Source organism: Halichoerus grypus, chromosome 10 (assembly GCF_964656455.1).
Source record: "Halichoerus grypus chromosome 10, mHalGry1.hap1.1, whole genome shotgun sequence".
NCBI lineage: Eukaryota > Metazoa > Chordata > Mammalia > Carnivora > Phocidae > Halichoerus > Halichoerus grypus.
This window is the reverse complement of record NC_135721.1, coordinates 72,679,274-72,697,742: the sequence shown is the minus strand read 5'-3', so window position 1 is coordinate 72,697,742 and position 18,469 is coordinate 72,679,274. Positions and strand designations below refer to the sequence as shown.

At 37.0% G+C, this 18,469-nt stretch overlaps 1 protein-coding gene across 2 annotated transcripts in view; it reads right to left on the bottom strand.

The window, feature by feature from the left end:
• Positions 1-18,469, bottom strand: part of SRBD1 (S1 RNA binding domain 1) — a 207,856-nt gene that overhangs the window by 156,022 nt on the left and 33,365 nt on the right. For both annotated transcript variants that reach the window (XM_078056613.1, XM_078056614.1), the window contains exons 8-10: positions 18,271-18,367; positions 15,546-15,681; positions 1,858-1,961 (exon numbers count right to left, since the gene is read on the bottom strand). In XM_078056613.1, the coding sequence (XP_077912739.1) occupies positions 1,858-1,961; positions 15,546-15,681; positions 18,271-18,367 (337 nt within the window). The remainder of the gene's footprint in view (positions 1-1,857; positions 1,962-15,545; positions 15,682-18,270; positions 18,368-18,469) is intronic.

The following is an 18,469-nucleotide window of genomic DNA, read 5'->3' as shown; positions in this document are numbered from 1 at the left end:
AAGGAAACCATTCCTTAACATTTACTTAGTATGAAGATACAGTTTAAAATGTAACTAATACTTGTTAGCTATTGAGGACAGACTCTAATACTGAGCATTATGAACATTCATAGGAAAATAAGACAGAAGTTGTCTCCAGTTTACTGTGATCTATTTACAAAAGCCATTTCTAAAAAAGAGTTTTGCACAACAATCCCACTACTTTGTAATAATAGATACCACTGAAGGCTACACAATTACATGGAATATAATTTAATTCTCTTAAATCTGTGAAAAAGGTATTACTCATCATTTTGACAATAATGAAACTAAAAGAAATTAAGTAACGTGCTCATAGTCACAAAGGTAAGAAGTAATATAACTAGAATTCAAACTCAGATATATCCGTTTCTAGGATTTTGTTCTTTTTATGAAACTCTTAGAATTTCATCATATTTTAAATTAAAATAATCTAATTTCTTAACACAATTGTTTAAGTCTATGATTTCTTTTAGGTATTTATTTCCTTTTTATTTTTAATGAAATGTATTTGTTTACAAAAGAAATAAGCATCATTTTAAAAAAAACTCTACAGGACAGTATACAACAGAAAATTAAAATCTCACACTAGAGCTATGGAATAGATCATCTGTGTTTTTTCAAAAATTTTCTTACACATACAAAGACCTATTTTTTGCCACTAACGAGACCATACTATAAATACTAATTGTAAACTGTCTTTTTAACCTAATAAGACATGTTTATATCTCAATTTTAGCTCTATCTCACCTTTTTTAAAGATGGCTGCACAGAATTCCACTGAATGGATATAACATAATTGGCTTACACAATTTACCTACTGATTAACATTGAGATAGTTCTTTCACTTGATGGGTCCTTGGTTAGCATTATTTGGTCATTAAGCAAGCTGATCCTTCATGGAATTGGGTTTTGGCAAACCAGTTTCCAATCAATTGATCAAAGAACGATATTGGATGAGAGAGTTAACTTTCAAAGTATATAGCACTTGTTCCTCTCAAAGAAAAATTCATCCAACTCTTCAAATAGCTTTCCCAGCAATCTCCCTAACTTAAGTTTACACAGAAGTAGCTTGTGAGGAGCATGACCCAAATCTACATGCCCTAACTGCTAGGCAAGCTTTTTTACCTTTGCATCAGTTTTCTCATTGGTCAAATGGCAGCTACAAATCTGCTCTACCAACCGAACAGACTGTTGTAAGGATCAAATACACTCTGAAAAGCTAAAACTAAAAGTTAGAAGTTCTATACAAATATGTGGTGCTATTTTAAAAGGTTCCCTTAACAAATGAAAAAGGATAATAAAAAGTTACATAAGTTTAGACAATTCTCTGAAATATCCAATAAACTTAATGTTTGTTTCAATCATCCTTAGTGTGCAAAACATTTTAAGTAAATTGCATATACTATGTTTAGAGACTTATATTGTAATATCCGATAAATTATATTCTTGTGTAATGTAATTATATTACATTCTCCTTAATGATCTGTATCCTTAGTGATACAGATATGCCATATACACTATGTTTTTGTTAATTTAGCTTCTCATAAGAGAAAACACTGTATAAGATTCAAATGGTACAAAAAAGTATTAAAGTAAAAGTCTTTCTCCCCAGAGGTAATCACTATCAATAATTTATTTTAATATTTAATATATCCTGTTTCCTATGTAAACATACACAACATTTCTACTTCTTTTTGACATAAAAAGGACACATATCCATTGTCAATGTTTATTTGTTTAATAGAATGGACATTTTCCCATATCAGTAAGTATAGGTCTCAGTATGGTATTTTAGAAATGGAAGACAGAAAATTCTGTAAAAATCTATAAACAGACCTGTTTTGGATGCACCACCTGCAGAATTCATTCTTTACTCCATCAGAAATGTTGACTTTGACAGTCAGTATCTTCAAATTTTCTCCACGGTTAATTGCCAGAATCTGAATGCAAACATATATAGCAAAGACTGATGATACACTAAATAGGTAAACGGTTAATTTAACCAGTCAACACTGGTGAAATAAATAGAGCGGTTATCCAGCCAAGAGCTAGATCAATTTTTTATTAACTTATTTACCAAAAATGTATTTAAAAATAATCATTTCTTTATACTTCTTTCAAAAAAGTTTTTTTTTAAATAAAATACAGGTACAAAGCCTATGACATTCACAGGAAGAGACTTTGGTGAGATTATTTCAGATTTGACTAACTGAAAATTTTTGATCATCTGGAGTTAGGAAATTTTCTTTTTATATTTGTGAAAACATATTGCTACGATAAAGATGCATGCAAATTCCCAAGTGGAATAATAACTACTAACTGTTATCATTTATTGAGCATTTACTAATTGTTAGGTCTATCTCAGCCCTTTAAATACTTATTTAATTTTCCAAGCTAACAGGGGGATATGTATTATCTTCACTTTATATAATAATTTTTAAGATTAATTTATCCCAAATAACAAAGATAACAAGTGAAGGAAAAATTTAAACTCAGATCAAGCTGTCTATCTCTTAAGCAAATGTCTTAAAATACATTAAAAACACTCCTTTAAAGAAAAGCAAACAAACCCAAGCAAGTAGAATAAAGGAAATAAAAAAGAACAGAGGAAAAATTGAGAATAGAAAAACAACAGAAAATAGTGTTAACAAAACCAAAAATCTTCTTTGAAAATATCACAAAATTGAAACGCCTTTCACTAAACCAAGAAAAAAGGAGGAAGCATTCCAATTACCAAAATCAAAAATAAGAGGGGCCATTACTATGGAAGTTATAGAAATAAAAGGGATCATAAGAATACTATGAACAATGTATGTCAAATTATACCACTTAAATAAAATGGAAAAATTCTTAAAAAGACAGACTGTCAAAGCAGAAAATAAAAACAAAAAATCTGAAAAGATCTACAATAAGTAAAGACTAAATTAGTAATTTAAAATTTTCCCACAAGAAAATGTCCAGGCCCAGATGGCTTCACCACAGAATTCTTCCAACCATTTAAAGAATTGACACCAATTCTTCACAAACTCTTCCAAAATATACGAAAGAAGAAAAAACTTCCCAACTCTATTTACCCTGATACCCAAACCAGACAGGAACACTGCAAAAAATAAAAATAAAATAAAGACCATTCTCTCTTATGAATACAGATATAAAAATCCTCAATAGAAAAAGTAAACCAAATCCATAAATATATAAAAAGGATTACACACTAGGATCAAGAGGGATTTATCCCAGGAATGCAAGGTTGGTTTAATACCCAAAAATCAATTAACATGATACATCATACCAATAAAATAAAAAACAAAAATTACACAATCTTCTTCTTACACAATAGATGCAGAAAGAATATTTGACAAAATTCCAGGTTTGTTCACAACAAAAACACTCAACAAACTAGGAACAGAAACCAACTTCTTTAATGTGATAAAGATCACATACAAAAACCCCACAGATAGTATCATATTTAATGGTCAAAGACTGGATACTTTCCCTCTAAAATTACAAGGGTCTCCTCTTGCCACTTCTATTCAACATCGTACTGGAGGTTCTAGCCAGGGCAATTAGACAAGAAAAAGAAATAGAAGACATCTAGATTGAAAAGAAAGAAAACTATCTCTATTTGCATATAACATGAACTTATATATGGAGAACCCTAAGGAATTCACTATAAAACTATTAGAACTAATAAAGAGTTCGGCAGGATTGCAGGATAATCAATTTTTACACATTAGCAATAAGCATTGTGAAAATAAATTTAAAAAAAAACAACTCATTTACCATAGCACCAAAAGGAATAAAATACTCAGGAATAAATGTAACAAAGGAAGTGCAAAATGCATACTCTGAAAACTACAAAACATTGCTAAAAGAAATTGAAAAAATGGAAAAATATCTCATGTTCCAGAAAATTTAATGTTGCTAAAATGGCAATACTAACCCCAATTGATTTACAGATTCAATGCACTCCTATGAAATCCCAGCTAGTTTCTTTGCAGAAATTGACAAATTCTAAGAGTCATACAGAAATTCAAGGGACCCAGAGTCAATCTTGAAAAAGAAGAAAAAAGTTGAAGGAGTCCTACCTTCTGATTTCAAAACTTATTACAAAGCTACAGTAATCACAACTGTGTGTTCAGAAATAAGTCCATACACCTACAATCAACTGATTTTCAACAAGGATGCCAAGACAATTCACTGGGAAAAATACAGTCTTTTCAACAAGCGATGCTGGGATGACTGGATAGCTATGTTCAAATGAATGAAGCTGGACTCCTTTACATTTTCATACACAAAAATGATTCAAAATTGGTCAAAGACCTTAACATAAGAAGTAAAGCTATAAAACTCTTAGAAGAAAATATAAGAGAAAATCTTCATGACCATGAGTTAGGTAAGACCTTACACGTAACACTACATGCACAATCAACAAAAGAAAAAATAAATAGATTAGACTTCAATAAAATTATACATCAAAGGATACCATTAAGAAAGTAAAAAGAAAACATATAGCATGGGAGAAAAGTTTTGCAAATCATTTGTCACATAAAAGAATTAAATCTAGAACAGATAAATGACTCTTATAACTAACAAGAGCAAAGGCCATGCCACCTTCACACCCCAAGTAGGAACCAATATATAATAAGTGTCCAAGAAAAATTTGTGGAGTAATTGATGACTCTCCATGTTACCTTAAAGCAAACAAACACCTTTGCATGTCTGTATATCACCATAAGTTAAAAAATTAAGAGTTATAATGGTGGAAAATATCACATGAAAGGTAATGCAATCTAATTCTTTTTATTATCTTTTCTTTTAACAGTAAAATGCAGATGGAAGGAAAAATTAATTTTAAAAATTTTATACTGAGGACTTCCAGAACACTGGCAATCTCTTGATTCCAAATCTCCCCCTCATCTTCCTATAAAACCTTAATAAAAGAGACAAAAACAAGAGGCGGAGCAAGATGGCGGAGGAGTAGGAGACCTGGATTTCGTCTCCTCTCAGGAATTCAGCTGGATAGGGATCAAACCATTCTGAACACCTACAAACTCAACAGGAGATCGAAGAAAAGAAGAGCAACAACTCTCTGAACAGAAAAGCGACCACTTTCTGGAAGGTAGGACGTGCGGAGAAGTGAATCTGAGGCAATATTCGGGAGGATAGACGGCGGGGGAGGGGCCTCCATCGGCCGCTTCTGGCAAGTGATAGAGCCACGGAGCACAAAATCGGAACTTTTAGAAGTCAGCTCCGCTGAGGGACGTCACTCTGGTGGCGAAGTGGGGGGTGGAACCCTCGTGGGACAGTGTGGTCTCAGGACCCTCGGGGTCACAGAAAGACCGGGGATGCCTGAGTGCGGCAGAGCTCCCAGGTATCGGAGCAGGGAAGCCGGCTGCAGAGACGGAGCCGAGGAGCGGGCTCTCAGCTCGGGGTTGGCATAGACTGTGATCCACGGCACAGTAGGGCCACTGCTCCTCCAGCAGGGACCCAACAAGCGGCAGATCCGGGGAGACTGACCTTCTTCCCCGGGGAGGAGAGGTGCGGGAGCGCACCGCGGGGATCTGCTGGGTTTGGAGACTCCACCTGGGGTCGGGTGCCAGATAGAAAGGCACGGTCACAGGCCGGGTGAGCGCGGAGTGTGGCCAGAGACCGGGGAGACAGGAGTGACTGACTGCTTTTCTCTGGGGGCTCCCTGAGGAGCGGGACCCCGAGTTCTCGGCTCCTCCGGGGCGGAGACTGGGAGGCCGCCATTTTCACTCTCCGCCTCCAAAGCTGTACGGAAAGCTTGCAGGGAACAAAAGCTCCCGAGAGCAAACCCGAGCAGATTACTTAGCCCGGACAGGCAAGGGCGGGGCAATTCTGCCTCCGGCAAAGACATTTGGGAACCACGGCAACAGGCCCCTCCCCCAGAAGATCAGCGAGAACAGCCAGCCAAGACCAGGTTTACCGATCAATGAGAACGGCAGAACTCCAGCAGTAGGGGAATACTGCACATAGAATTCATGGCTTTTTTACCATGATTCTTTAGTCTTTCAAAGAAAATTATTTTTTTTAACTTTTTTTCTTTTTTCTTTTTTTCTTTTTTTTTTGAATTTTTCTTTTTCCCTTTTTCAACCATCTTATCAATCCCTTTTTTAAAAAAAAAAATTTTTATTTTTCACTTTTAAAGTCATATTCTATCCCTTCATAGTAGTTACCCGTATTTTTGGCATATATATATAAGTTGTTCTCTCTTTAAAATTTTGAGATAGTTTCTTCTAACAGATCAAAATATACTCTAAATCTCTAGTGTATTGTTTTTCTCTACTCCCCTGCCTGATCACATTCTCTCCCTTTTTTCTTTCCTTTTTTTTTAAATCCTCTTCTTTCTTTTTTCAAACAACTTATCAAATCCTTTTTTAAAATTTTTTATAATTTCCATCTTTACAGTCATATTCCATCCCTTCATCATATCAACCCTTATTTTTGTACATATATAAGTTTTTCTTTCTTTAAAATTTTGGGAGGGACTTTCTTTTAACAGACCAAAATACACCCAAAATCTAGTGTGTGGCACTGATCTATAAACCAGCCTGATCATATTTGATCACATTCTGTTTTTGTTTTGTTTTGTTTTGTTCTGCTTTTGTTTGTTTTTATCTTTATCTTTTTCTTTTTTCTTTTTTTCTTTCTTTTTCTTTTTTCTCTCTTTCCCTTTCTTTTCCCACTGCTTCAGGTCTTTTCTGATTTGTTTAGAGTATATTTTCTGGGGACGTTGTTACCCTGCTAGCATTTTGTTCTCTCATTAATCTATTCTCCTCTGCACAAAATGACAAGACGGAAAAAATCACCTCAACAAAAAGAACAAGAGGTAGTACCGACTGCCGGGGACCTACTCAATACGGACATTAGTACGATGTCAGATCTAGAGTTCAGAATCATCACTTTAAAGATACTAGCTAGGCTTGAAAAAAGCATGGAAGTTATTAGAGAAACCCTTTCTGGAGAAGTAAAAGAACTAAAATCTAACCAAGTAGAAATCAAAAAGGCTATTAATGAGGTGCAATCAAATATGGGGGCGCTAACTGCTAGGATAAATGAGGCAGAAGAAAGAATCAGTGAGATAGAAGACCAAATGATGGAAAATAAAGAAGCTGAGAAAAAGAGAGATAAACAACTACTGGATCACGAGGGCAGAATTCGAGAGATAAACGATACCATAAGACGAAACAACATTAGAATAATTGGGATCCCAGAAGAAGAAGAAAGAGAGAGAGGGGCAGAAGGTATAATGGAGCAAATTATAGCAGAGAACTTCCCTAATTTGGGGAAGGAAACAGGCATCAAAATCCAGGAAGCACAGAGAACCCCTCTCAAAATCAATAAAAATAGGTCAACACCCCGACATCTAATAGTAAAACTTACGAGTCTCAGAGACAAAGAGAAAATCCTGAAAGCAGCTCGGGAGAAGAGATATGTAACCTACAACGGCAGGAACATTAGATTGGCAACAGACTTATCCACAGAGACCTGGCAGGCCAGAAAGGACTGGCAGGACATATTCAGAGCACTAAATGAGAAAAATATGCAGCCAAGAATACTATATCCAGCTAGGCTGTCATTGAAAATTGAAGGAGAGCTAAAAAGCTTCCAGGACAAACAAAAACTAAAGGAATTTGCAAACACGAAACCAGCCCTACAAGAAATCTTGAAAGGGGTCCTCTAAGCAAAGAGAGAGCCTAAAAGCAACATAGACCAGAAAGGAACACAAACAATATACAGTAACAGTCACTTTACAGGCAATACAATGGCACTAAATTCCTATCTTTCAATAGTTACCCTGAATGTAAATGGGCTAAATGCCCCAATCAAAAGACACAGGCTATCAGATTGGATTAAAAAACAAGACCCATCGATATGCTGTCTGCAAGAGACTCATTTTAGACCCAAAGACACCCCCAGATTGAAAGTGAGGGGGTGGAAAACCATTTACCATGCTAATGGACACCAAAAGAAAGCTGGGGTGGCAATCCTTAGATCAGACAAATTAGACTTTAAACCAAAGACTGTAATAAGAGATGAGGAAGGACACTATATCCTACTTAAAGGGTCTATCCAACAAGAAGATCTAACAATTGTAAATATCTATGTCCCTAACATGGGAGCAGCCAATTATATAAGGCAATTAATAACAAAAGCAAAGAAACACATCGACAACAATACAATAATAGTGGGGGACTTTAACACCCCCCTTACTGAAATGGACAGATCGTCTAAGCAAAAGATCAACAAGGAAATAAAGACTTTAAATGACACACTGGACCAAATGGACTTCACAGACATATTCAGAACATTCCATCCCAAAGCAACGGAATACACATTCTTCTCTAGTGCCCATGGAACATTCTCCAGAATAGATCACATCCTAGGTCATAAATCAGGTCTCAACCGGTACCAGAAGATTGGGATCATCCCCTGCATATTTTCAGACCACAATGCTTTGAAACTAGAACTCAATCACAAGAGGAAAGTCGGAATGAACTCAAATACATGGAGGCTAAAGAGCATCCTACTGAAGAATGAATGGGTCAACCAGGAAATTAAAGAAGAATTAAAAAAATTCATGGAAACCAATGAAAATGAAAACACAACCATTCAAAATCTTTGGGATACAGCAAAGGCAGTCCTAAGAGGAAAGTATATAGCAATATAAGCCTTTCTCAAGAAACAAGAAAGGTCTCAAGTACACAACCTAACCCTACACCTAAAGGAGCTGGAGAAAGAACAGCAAATAAAGCCTAAACCCAGCAGGAGAAGAGAAATAATAAAGATCAGAGCAGAAATCAATGAAATAGAAACCAAAAGAACAGTAGAACAGATCAACGAAACTAGGAGCTGGTTCTTTGAAAGAATTAACAAGATTGATAAGCCCCTGGCCAGACTTATCAAAAAGAAAAGAGAAATGACCCAAATCAACAAAATCATGAATGAAAGAGGAGAAATCACAACCAACACCAAAGAAATACAAACAATTATAAGAACATATTATGAGCAACTCTATGCCAGCAAATTAGATAACCTGGAAGTAATGGATGCATTCCTAGAGATGTATCAACTACCAAAACTGAACCAGGAAGAAATAGAAAACCTGAACAGACCTATAACCACTAAGGAAATTGAAGCAGTCATCAAAAATCTCCCAAAACACAAAAGCCCAGGGCCAGATGGCTTCCCAGGGGAATTCTACCAAACATTTCAAGAAGAATTAATACCTATCCTTCTGAAACTGTTCCAAAAAATAGAAATGGAAGGAAAACTTCCAAACTCATTTTATGAGGCCGGCATTACCTTGATCCCAAAACCAGACAAAGACCCCATCAAAAAGGAGAATTACAGACCAATATCCCTGATGAACATGGATGCAAAAATTCTCACCAAAATACTAGCCAATAGGATCCAACAGTACATTAAAAGGATGATTCACCACGACCAAGTCGGATTTATCCCTGGGCTGCAACGTTGGTTCAACATCCGCAAATCAATCAACGTGATACAATACATTAACAAAAGAAAGAACAAGAAGCATATGATCCTCTCAATAGATGCAGAAAAAGCATTTGACAAAGTACAGCATCCTTTCTTGATCAAAACTCTTCAGAGTATAGGGATAGAGGGTACATACCTCAGTATCATAAAAGCCATCTATGAAAAACCTACAGCGAATATCATTCTCAATGGGGAAAAACTGAGAGCTTTCCCCCTAAGGTCAGGAACGCGGCAGGGATGTCCACTATCACCACTGCTATTCAACATAGTATTGGAAGTCCTAGCCACAGCAATCAGACAACAAAAAGAAATAAAAGGCATCCGAATCGGCAAAGAAGAAGTCAAACTCTCACTGTTTGCAGATGATATGATACTTTATGTGGAAAATCCCAAAGACTCCACCCCAAAACTGCTAGAACTCATACAGGAATTCAGTAAAGTGGCAGGATATAAAATCAATGCACAGAAGTCAGTGGCATTGCTATACACCAACAACAAGTCAGAAGAAAGAGAAATTAAGGAGTCGATCCCATTTACAATTGCACCCAAAACCATAAGATACCTAGGAATAAATCTAACCAAAGAGGCAAAGCATCTGTACTCAGAAAACTATAAAATACTCATGAAAGAAATTGAGGAAGACACAAAGAAATGGAAAAACGTTCCATGCTCATGGATTGGAAGAACAAATATTGTGAGGATGTCAATCCTACCTAGAGCAATCTACACATTCAATGCAATCCCCATCAAAATACCATCCACTTTTTTCAAAGAAATGGAACAAATAATCCTAAAATTTGTATGGAACCAGAAAAGACCCCGCATAGCCAGAGGAATGTTGAAAAAGAAAAGCAAAGCTGGCGGCATCACAATTCCGGACTTCCAGCTCTACTACAAAGCTGTCATCATCAAGACAGTATGGTACTGGCACAAAAACAGACACATAGATCAATGGAACAGAATAGAGAGCCCAGAAATGGACCCTCAACTATATGGTCAACTAATCTTTGACAAAGCAGGAAAGAATGTCCAATGGAAAAAAGACAGTCTCTTCAACAAATGGTGTTGGGAAAATTGGACAGCCACATGCAGAAGAATGAAACTGGACCATTTCCTTACACCACACACAAAAATAGACTCCAAATGGTTGAAAGACCTCAATGTGAGACAGGAGTCCATCAAAATCCTAGAGGAGAACACAGGCAGCAACCTCTTCGACCTCAGCCGCAGCAACTTCTTCCTAGAAACATCGCCAAAGGCAAGGGAAGCAAGGGCAAAAATGAACTATTGGGACTTCATCAAGATAAAAAGCTTTTGCAAAGCAAAGGAAACAGTCAACAAAACCAAAAGACAACTGACAGAATGGGAGAAGATATTTGCAAATGACATATCAGATAAAGGGCTAGTATCCAAAATCTATAAAGAACTCATCAAACTCAACACCAAAAGAACAAAGAATCCAATCAAGAAATGGGCAGAAGACATGAACAGACATTTTTCCAAAGAAGACATCCAAACGGCCAACAGACACATGAAAAAGTGTTCAATATCGCTCGGCATCAGGGAAATCCAAATCAAAACCTCAATGAGATACCACCTCACACCAGTCAGAATGGCTAAAATTAACAAGTCAGGAAATGACAGATGTTGGCGGGGATGCGGAGAAAGGGGAACCCTCCTACACTGTTGGTGGGAATGCAAGCTGGTGCAGCCACTCTGGAAAACAGTATGGAGGTTCCTCAAAAAGTTGAAAACAGAGCTACCATATGATCCAGCAATTGCACTCCTGGGTATTTACCCCAAAGATACAAAAGTAGGGACCCGAAAGGGTACGTGCACTCCGATGTTTATAGCAGCAATGTCCACAATAGCCAAACTGTGGAAAGAGCCCAGATGTCCATCAACAGATGAATGGATAAAGAAGATGTGGTATATATATACAATGGAATATTATGCAGCCATCAAAAGCAATGAGATCTTGCCATTTGCAATGACGTGGATGGAACTGGAGGGTATTATGCTGAGCGAAGTAAGTCAAACAGAGAAAGACATGCATCATATGACCTCACTGATATGAGGAATTCTTAATCTCAGGAAACAAACTGGGGGTTGCTGGAGTGGGGGGTGGGGTGGGAGGGATGGGGTGACTGGGTGATGGACACTGGGGAGGGTATGTGCTCTGGTAAGCGCTGTGAATTGTGCAAGACTGTTGAATCTCAGATCTGTACCTCTGAAACAAATAATGCAATATATGTTAAGAAAGAAAAAAAGAAGAAGAAGAATGTAGCAGGAGGGGAAGAATGAAGGGGGGGAAATCGGAGGGGGAGAAGAACCATGAGAGACGATGGACTCTGAAAAACAAACTGAGGGTTCTAGAGGGGAGGGGGGTGGGAGGATGGGTTAGCCTGGTGATGGGTATTGAGGAGGGCACGTTCTGCATGGAGCACTGGGTGTTATGCACAAACAATGAATCATGGAACACTATATCTAAAACTAATTATGTAATGTATGGGGATGAACATAACAATAAAAAAATTAAAAAAAAAAAAAAAGAGACAAAAACAATACAGACCCACATCTTTGGCATTTCTAGGGAACAGAACTAAATTGCCATCTGATTTCTCTGAAGCAACATACAAAGCAAGGCAACAACAGAGCAACATATTTAAGAAAGTTAAGGAAAGAAAGTAAAAACAAAAAATAATATACTGATCTAAGCTGTCCATGTATCCATTGGAAACAACTGTGAATGTATTAGAACTCAGACAATACTGTACACATACACCCTCCTTAAGAAATATAGAAGAGCAGGGGTCAGTAAACTATGGTCCCTGGGACAAATCCAGTCAAACATCTGTTTGCATAAATAGGATTTTATTAAAACACAACCATGCTCCCTTGTTTCTATATTATCTGTGACTACTGTCAGCTGCAATGGCAGTTGGGTAACTGCAGCAAAAGCTACCTGGCTCAGAAAATCAAGACATTTATTCTCTGGTCCTCTACAGCAAAGCTTGGCCAACTCCCTACTGGACTAGACAATAAGCTTCATTACAACAAAAGATTGGAAAGTTCTGGCAAAAGGACTAAGGGCAAGCATTTCATATAACTGTAGGGCTAAGATTAAAACAAGGGAGGAATCAATTTCCATTAAGAAAATACAGGTACAATCCTGACACCAAAGTAGACTTTAAGCTAAAAACCATGAAACAAGATAAAGAAGGACAGTTTATAATGTTAAAGCCACATTCTGGTTTTGGAATAGAGCAAGGACTATTAGCACACTTTAAAGTTGCTGTTAGGTGTGACATCACCAACACAATAGAGAAGGGAACTCCAAAAGTCCATCCCTCTACAACAGTAACAAACTGGCCAAAACTGTCAGAATCAACTTTTTTAGAACTCTGGACCCTAATAAAAAGCTTACAACAACCAGAGGAACATTTAAAGAAAAAAGGAGCCACAGAGTTTTCGTAAAAGAGCACTTTTAACTTACCCATTTGCCATCCTCTGCTCTGCAGATGAGCAGTGGCCACGAAGATAACAGCCTACATTCCTAGCACAGGTTGCTAGTGCCAGCGGGAGCAACATGGACCTTATTCTCAAAAATTTGTGATTGTGTGTTTTGATCTGTCTGATGGCTCTGTGAAGGATGGACTCAAGGGCTTGCCTTTGTTTTGCCTGTCTCAGAGTTTCCCCAGAACAGAAGCCATTCTCTGGGTGGCATTTGTCAAAAGTATTTAAAGGCAAATAAATTAGTCGCAGTGTCGAGGGGTAAGGGATAAAAGTAGGTGATGAGGGATTACAGTCAGGGTAACCGACAAACAGACCACAAAAACCTGGGTGAAAAAGACGCTTGAATATTAGATACTTGAGGAGAAGGGGGTTTTTTAGTTCCTGCATAGATTAGAGAATCTTGGAGTCTGTATGCATGCTTGGGACTAGACACATGCTCTGAAAAGACCTTAAGCTTTCACCTTTGACTAACCTTTGGGCTCCATGCAAACAGGAAGTGAAGGCTAAGGACAGAACTGTAAATAGCCTTGCTATGCTAATGTTGAAGGAGTACCCCTAACAGTCAATCTGCAAGAACTAGGAAAATACGCTTTTTGTTTTGGCTATCTAGGCATTAAGAAAATCTCTGTCAAATGACTAGCGGTCCACTAAGCTAATGGAAGAGATTTCAGTGGTCACACATGACAAAGAATACAGACATTTAAAAAATAGTTTAGAAGGCACTAAACAAGCAATAAAATCCCCAATAGCAGCAACAACAAATACTGAGGAGGAGGATCTGATTTTCAGTGTTGCCAATTTATAATATTCAAAATGTCAAGTTTTTAAGATAAAATTACAAGGCATGCAAAGAAACAAGAAAGTATCACCCATTTACAGGAAAAAAGAAACTAACAGAAACTATCTCTGAAGAAACTCAGACATTGGTCTTACCAGACCACTTTAAATCAACTGTCTTAAATATGCTCAGAGTTAAAGGAAATCACGGACAGAGACCTAAAAAAAATCAGGAGAACGTGGTCTCAACAAACACAGAATATCAATAAAGAGTTGAAAATTACAAAAAGAAACCAAACGGAAATTCTGAGCTGAGAACTACAATGACTGAAATGAAAAATTTACTGAAAGGGTTCAAGAGTTAATTTGAGCAAGCAGAAGAAAGAATCAGCAAACTTGAAGACTGGTCAATTGAGATTATACAGTCTGAGAAGAAAAAGGGAAAAAAAAAAAAAAGAAATAAACAGAGCCTAAGAAACCTGTGAGACATTATCAAGTATACCAACATACATGTAACAGGAGACCCAGGAGAGGAGAAAGAGGCAGAAAGAATATTTGAAGAAATAATGACCCAAATTTCTCAGTTTTGATGAAAAATAATCAACACATCCAAGAATCAGAATGAACCCCAAGAAAGATAAACTCAAGGAGATCCACAGTGAGACACATTATAATCAAACTGTTAAAACCTAAAGCCAGAGAATCCTGGAAGAAGAGAAGTAATTCATCATGTGTTAAGGACTCGGTAAGACTAACAGCTGATTCTTCATCAAAACCATGGAGGCCAGAAGACAGTGGGATGATAAATTCAGAGCTGAAAGAAAAAACTGTCAGCCTAGAATTCTATACCCAGAAAAAGTTCTGGAGATTGGTTGCACAACAATTTAAATATACTTAACATTACTGAACTGTGCACTTAAAAATGGTTAGGATGGTAAAATTATAAGTTAAATACATATGTTACATGTATTTTACCGCAATTAAAAATAAATTTAAAAAAACAAATTAAGACCTTACAGATAAACAAAAACTGAGGGAGTTTCTCTCTAGTAGACCAGCCCTACATGAAATGTTACAGGAAGTCCTTCAGGCAGAAATGAAAGGACACTAGACAGTAACTCAAAAGCATACAAAGAAATAAAGAACACTGGTAAAAGTAGCTACATAGGTAAATGTAAAGCCAGTATTATTTTATTTTCAGTTTGTGAATCATCTTTTTTCCCCCATATGACATAAAAGCCACTTTCCACATTGTAGATATAACAATTAGGAAAAAAATTAGTAAACTGAAAAATGATATTAAAAGACAGAAATATAAGAACTATAATTTACACAACTAAGTGAGATCTCACACTTTAAATCAGATTATCTCTAATTTGTATGTCACACAGAAAAGTATTGAGCTCTAAACCAAGCACAGTGAAAAGCAAAATCTAATACGAAAGATCACCAGCCAAAACCTCAAGATATCTGAAGTGGTATACTGTCAGTTCTGCTAATAAATCTCAGTTTTACTAACTTTTCTGGGTCTTGAGTTCCACATTTGTGAAATGCGAAAGATATGACAATATTATAAGAATTTATATGAAAAAAAGAAAATGGTTGCCTTAAAATTCTTTAATTCCTTAGTAAGTAAAGTTGTAGGCAAATCCAAAGTATCATCATTATTATTACTATCAACATGGATAAGCAGTTTCTTTATTTACCTGATGATGTTGGATGTTTCTTATGTTGCATGAAAAATTCTGGTAGAGCAGAAACTTATCAACATCTTTCTCATTTACTTTTTTTGAGGATACCTTTGCTAGAGATGACTGTATACAAATATACCTATTTTGGCACCTGTTCAGTAAAGAAACACATTATATGGAAACGTTAGCAAAAAAGCTATTACCAAATGAGATTCTTTTTTTAAGTGATGCCCAAGTATTAAAAGGTACTGACCCATCAAAAGAGGACTCTGCTAGTATAGGTCCTCCAGATCTATGTATATGTCAACCCAATCCTCCTATAAAATGCCTAAATCAGTTCATCTGCAGTTATGTAAGAGACCAAAACTACAGATACCAGATCAATAATTCTGGTCTAGGTATCATCCTTTTCTAACCACTGAGTCAGGCAGTCAAGAGCCAAGTAAAAGCTAAAAAGAAGGGAAATGAGAGGATATGGCAGGACAGCTTTCCAGTGACAGTTTATAAAACTGAAACAAATTTCGGTAGTATGATACTTATAAAAACACATTTAAACCTGGTCGATTCTCCTCCTTTGACTCATTCCTACTAGGAATTTTTACTATTACTGAGGAAATAGGAAACTTCTCTCCCTGTATTAACAAAAACCCTGACAAGCCACTGCAGTCAACTGGTTCATCTCCACCTTTCCTCTCCTCTGCACACCTCATACAGAGATGTGGAGAAAGAGTAAGAGCAGACAGTCTTCTCTGCTGATACACAGCTGAAAAATATATTAAAATAGGGTTTTAGGATAGTATCTTTTTTTAATGAGGCATAAAATCCAAAAGCCCAAGTAGGGCCTACTAGGTCATGAGGTTTTAATCTCTTATAAATGGACCATGATACCATGGATAAGCAGCTCTCTCCATCAGCTGAAATTCATTTTGAGGTCAGCACTTTTATCTATACCTGATATTAAACATTCTCAAGTTAACTCAATCACTTATAAATACCAGAAATGAGATATTATAATACATGTATCGTACATATGTCTAAAAAGCATGCCACCCAGTCTAAACGAATCTCTCTCTCTAGTATACATTGTATAATGCAATGGTTTTTTGTTTTTTTTTTTTTTTTAGTTTTTGATGTAGTGCTCCATGATTCATTGTTTGCATATAACACCCAGTGCTCATTCAGTACATGCCCTCTTTAATACCCATCACCAGGCTAACCCATCCCCCAACTCCCCTCCCCTCTAGAAGCCTCAGTTTGTTTCTCAGAGTCCATAGTCTCTCATGGTTCGTCTCCCCCTCCGATTTCCCCCCCTTCATTTTTCCCTTCCTACTATCTTCTTCTTCTTCTTTTTTAACATATAATGTATTATTTGTTTCAGAGGTACAGGTCTGTGATTCAACAGTCTTACACAATTCACAGCACTCACCATGGCAAATACCCTCCCCAATGTCTATCACACAGCCACCCCATGCCTCCCACCCCCCACCACTCCAGCAACCCTCAGTTTGTTTCCTGAGATTAAGAATTCCTCCTATCAGTGAGATCATATGATACATGTCTTTCTCTGATTGACTTATTTTGCTTAACATAATACCCTCTAGTTCCATCCACATCGTTGCAAATGGCAAGATTTCATTTTTTTTGATGGCTGCATAATAGTCCATTGTATCTATATACCACATCTACTTTATCCATTCATCTGTTGATGGACATCTTTGCTCTTTCCATAGTTTGGCTATTGTGGACACTGCTGCTATAAACATCGGGGTGCACATACCCCTTCGGATCATTACATTTGTATCTTTGGGGTAAATACCCAGTAGTGCAATTGCTGGGTTGTATGGTAGCTCTATTTTCAACTTTTTGAGGAACCTCCATACTGTTTTCCAGAGTGGCTGCACCTGCTTGCATTCTCACCAACAGTGTAGGAGGGTCCCCCTTTCTCCACATCCTCGCCAACATCTGTCATTTCCTGACTTGTTCATTTTAGCCATTCTGACTGGTATGAGGTGGTATCTCATTGAGGTTTTGATTTGGATTTCCCTGATGCCAAGCAATGTGGAGCACTTTGTCATGTGTCTGTTGGCCATTTGGATGTCTTCTTTGGAAAAATGTCTGTTCATGTCTTCTGCCCATTTCTTGATTGGATTATTTGTTCTTTGGGTGTTGAGTTTGATAAGCTCTTTCTTAGATTTTGGATACTAGCCATTTATCTGATATGTCATTTGCAAATATCTTCTCCCATTCTGTCTGTTGTCTTTTGGTTTTATTGACTGTTTCCTTTGCCGTGCAAAAGCTTTTTATCTTGATGAAGTCCCAATAGTTCATTTTTGCCCTTGCTTCCCTTGCCTTTGGCGATGTTCCTAGGAAGAAGTTGCTGTGGCTGAGGTCGAAGAGGCTGCTGCCTGTGTTCTCCTCTAGGATTTTGATGGACTCCTGTCTCACATTTAAGTCTCTAATACAATGGTTTTTAAACTGTTCCTCAGAGCCCTCCACTGAGGTATGTCAGTGTAAGGAAGATGAGCAGGCAGAGTTCCAGGCTTCCTGCCTAGAATTCAATTAAAGCAATATCACTTTTATCTGTTTATATGTTAGGGTTCTGTTGCTTGAACAAAGAGTTCTGCTACCAAAAAAAAGTCTAAAAATAAAGTTTTTAATGAACACTAGTGTTAGCACCAACCATTCAACCCTTAACAGCATGAGTCCACAAAGCAGAAAACGCTAAAAAAGAGTTACTCACAATTTCCGAATGAAGTCAAGCGTGTCTTTGTCTTTAGCAATCATGTCTGCTAAAATATGCTGCACTCCTGTTTCAATATCCTGGAGTGCTGAAAGTCCTTTAGGAGAAGTTTAAGGGGGAAAACAAAGCAAGAACTACAGATTGGTTCTTTAAGTCTACAATTAAATCATAATAAATTTATTCCAGTCAAAATGAACCC